This window comes from Echinops telfairi, unplaced genomic scaffold, assembly GCF_000313985.2.
Source record: "Echinops telfairi isolate 266 unplaced genomic scaffold, ASM31398v2 ScPeMD7_9;HRSCAF=40, whole genome shotgun sequence".
Classification (NCBI taxonomy): domain Eukaryota; kingdom Metazoa; phylum Chordata; class Mammalia; order Afrosoricida; family Tenrecidae; genus Echinops; species Echinops telfairi.
The window spans coordinates 74,700,758-74,703,918 of NW_022103906.1; the positions used below are offsets into that span (position 1 = coordinate 74,700,758).

At 60.4% G+C, this 3,161-nt stretch overlaps 1 protein-coding gene across 1 annotated transcript in view; it reads right to left on the bottom strand.

Moving 5' to 3' along the window:
- Positions 1–2,818: 2,818 nt before the first annotated feature.
- Positions 2,819–3,161, bottom strand: part of LOC123521288 (methylcytosine dioxygenase TET3-like) — a 16,101-nt gene continuing 15,758 nt past the window's right edge. The window contains exon 3 of the mRNA XM_045286582.1: positions 2,819–2,896. Within this exon, the coding sequence (XP_045142517.1) occupies positions 2,819–2,896 (78 nt within the window). The remainder of the gene's footprint in view (positions 2,897–3,161) is intronic.

The window sequence follows — 3,161 nt, forward strand, 5'->3', positions numbered from 1 at the left end:
GGCAGTGGGCAGGCGCAGGAGCCTGAAAGCAAAGCAGGGTGATGGGGGCTCTCAGACTCACTCCAGGTCCGGCTGCCAGAGCGGCAGTGTGCTCAGGGCAGGTCCTGGGATATCACGGGAAGACACCTTAACAGCTTGTGCTCAGCCGGCTCAGTTCTAGAAAACAGTCCGGAAGGAGGGGAGATGCTGCCGTCAAGCCCACCCCAGGGCTTTCTCCACAGCTGGCTTTGAAGAAGCAGACACTTAGGCCGCTCCTGCAGGGCCCCTGGGTGGCCTCAGACCTCCCATTATCCAGTTAGCACCCAAGCACATTAACCATGGGTACTGCCTGCTGGCAAGTGGGGGTGGGGGGCTCCTTGTAGACCAGCAAAGACGGTCTCAGGACCCCTCAGGGTGCAGCACAGAACAGACCTGCAGAGTCCCACTGGCTGCAGGGTACCCTTGAGGCCCACCCATCCTGCGGGCATGCAGACTACGACACCCCAAATGGGCCTGTGCCCCCAGCATCTTAGCTTAACCTCAGAAGACGCTCTCACACCACAAGCTGATGGAGGAAAGACGCTGCCCCTTTCCCCAGGTGTGGGCCACCTGAGAAAATGCCATGTGGAAGAAAGGTGGCCACAGAAAGAAGGGGCTCTGACCTGTGTGTTTGCTGGCAGCGCCCGTGTCAGACAGAGAGGAAGCGACGACTCTCAGACAGGCAACCGTAAAACAAGCACAGACACACCTCGGAGCGTTGAGAGCTCAGCCAGCTCGGGTCCCACTGGGAGAAGGGCGAAGGCGGAAGACTGGTTTTCCAGGTTGCCCTGACACATGCCCACAGCCCTCAGGGAGCATTCACTGCTGGGCGCCTCAGTAGGCCTGCAGAGGACTGCCGCCCACCCTCCTGGGCCAGCAATAGGCAGGCAGGGAGAAATGGAAGCCACACTTGGAAAGAACCCACGGGAAAGCCCATGTACCAGAGCCCGGGCTACTGCAGGAGGGGTGCTTTTGGGAGTAAACAAACCTGCCCCCGCCCTTTCTCCCAGGGAAGGGGGAGCTCTGGCTGACAGGTCCTGAGGGACACAGGAAGGACGCTGCCCTTCCATGAGCCTATCTATCCTCAGCACCCCGGGTGGGGGACAGCCCTGCAAGGAGCAGGCATGCTGATGGCTGGCTCCCCCCCTTGTCGGCAGAGGCAGGCCTGGGGAGGAAGTGGAGGTGGAGCTGGCGGGGCGCTCTCTCTCTGGAGAGGCGCCAGTTGCAGCTCAGAGCTCTCTCCTCCCCACCCACAGCCTCACCAGTACCAACCACCTTCCGCTTGCCTCGGGGCCTCCCACTCTCTCATCCCAGGTTTGGGGATCGCCCACTATGCCCAGCGTCACTGAGACATGCCCAGCTCCCCAGGGAAGCCGGCACCACCTGGCTCTTCTCCTTCCCCCACAAGCTTCCTTGGCCTCCAGTTCCTTGTGCCCAGGCCAGGGACCCACCCTGCCCTCCTCACCCACCCTGCCGCCTCACCCAGGAGCCCCCACCGCATGTGGGGAGGCTAGGCCCCCACCCAGGCAGTGAGGCAACAGGGTGCCACTTCTAGCACCTCCTCACAGCTTCCCACAGCTTTCCCAGGAAGCAGTAGGAGGGTTTCCAGGGAGGAAAGACTAGGAGCATCTGGGGACACACAAAGCAGCTACGGAGCTACCTGCTGCTGCCGGAGGAACTAGGCTCCCGAAGCTCCCTGATGTCTGGAGCCAGAGGGATGGGCGGGCAGGAGCAGTGCCCTCCATCCTATAGGAGGCCAAGGCACCACTTGACACACACACACACCACCCCCCACCACCCGCACTGACCACGGAAAGCACACCCCTTCCTCAGCAACTCTCCTCTACGCTGGCTTGAGAGGCAGCCGCAGTGAGCTGCCGCCTCCTGTTTTCTCTCCCAGCCTAGGGCAGATAGTGCTGAGTAATCCTAAACTCACTGTGGGTCCCCAGCCCTGACAGCAGGAGCGAAGCCCACGGAAACCTACTGATCCTGGGCCCTGGGCCCACCTGAGAGGGACTGCCGTGGCTCTGAGTAATGGCCTTCCACAGGACATGGCTGGGGCTGACCCTCTCCCCCCACACACACACACTGGACTCTTCCCTCCCCAGCCCACCCTCCCCCTGAGAGAAGCACTATCCCCGTTTCTTTGCCTCCCACACACCTGAGAGCACTTCTTTCCCAGGCCCCAGAGACACTTAGGCACTGGGACTCACAGCAGACGCCTGCCGGGTTCCCAGCCATGAGGTTGCATCAGCCCCCACCCTACCGAAAATTTCCTCACCCCCCCACCTCCTCTCCAGCCATCTCCATGGTGACAGCAGCATTGACTAATGACACCCTATCAGCTTCAGACTCAGGAGCGCAATTCCCTCCCGAGGCCCCCCCCCACCACCACCGGGATTTCTGCAGATTGGATGCAAACCAACAGGGCCAGGCACATTCCCAAGAGATTTGCAGGGGGAGGGGAAGGGCTGGGTGTGTGTGTGTGTGTCTTTAAAAACAAACAAACAAGCAAACAAACAAAAAACAGTTCAACAAACAAAAACCCCAACTGCACCCAAACCCTCCAGCTGAGAAAGCAAAAGAAAGCCAAACAAAACCCCACACAGGCCTGAGAATTCACTGGCTGCCCACACCCACACCCCTCCCCCTCAGCTGCTATTACACACAGTGGGAGATTAAGGGGTCACCAGAGAAGACCCTTTATTTTTATCCAATCCCGGCAAACACTTCACCCTTCCCCGCCCCCACCGAGCGCGCGCGCACGCGCGCTCACACACACACACACAGGAACACATACTCACACACATACACAAGGAACCTTGACAGTCGGCCTTTGTCCCCACTGCCTGGCTCCTTCACCAGCCTTTATTTCCACCTGCAAGAGAAGCCAGAGGGTCGAATGAGCCAAGCTGATACCAGGAATGAAGCAGAGTCCTTGGGCTGCGCGCGCCCCCCTCCCCAAACCCCCACGACCCCGCGGGAGGGGAAGGCGGCGGCGCAGGGGAGGGGTCGCCGGAAGAAAGGATAGCAGGCCGGCTATCTGCTTGCTTACAGCTGCCAACCAGAATGGGCGCTGATAGGCTTCTCCGCCTGACAGTGTTTTTGTTTTCATCCCTCCCCTCCGAACCCCTGGAGCAGGG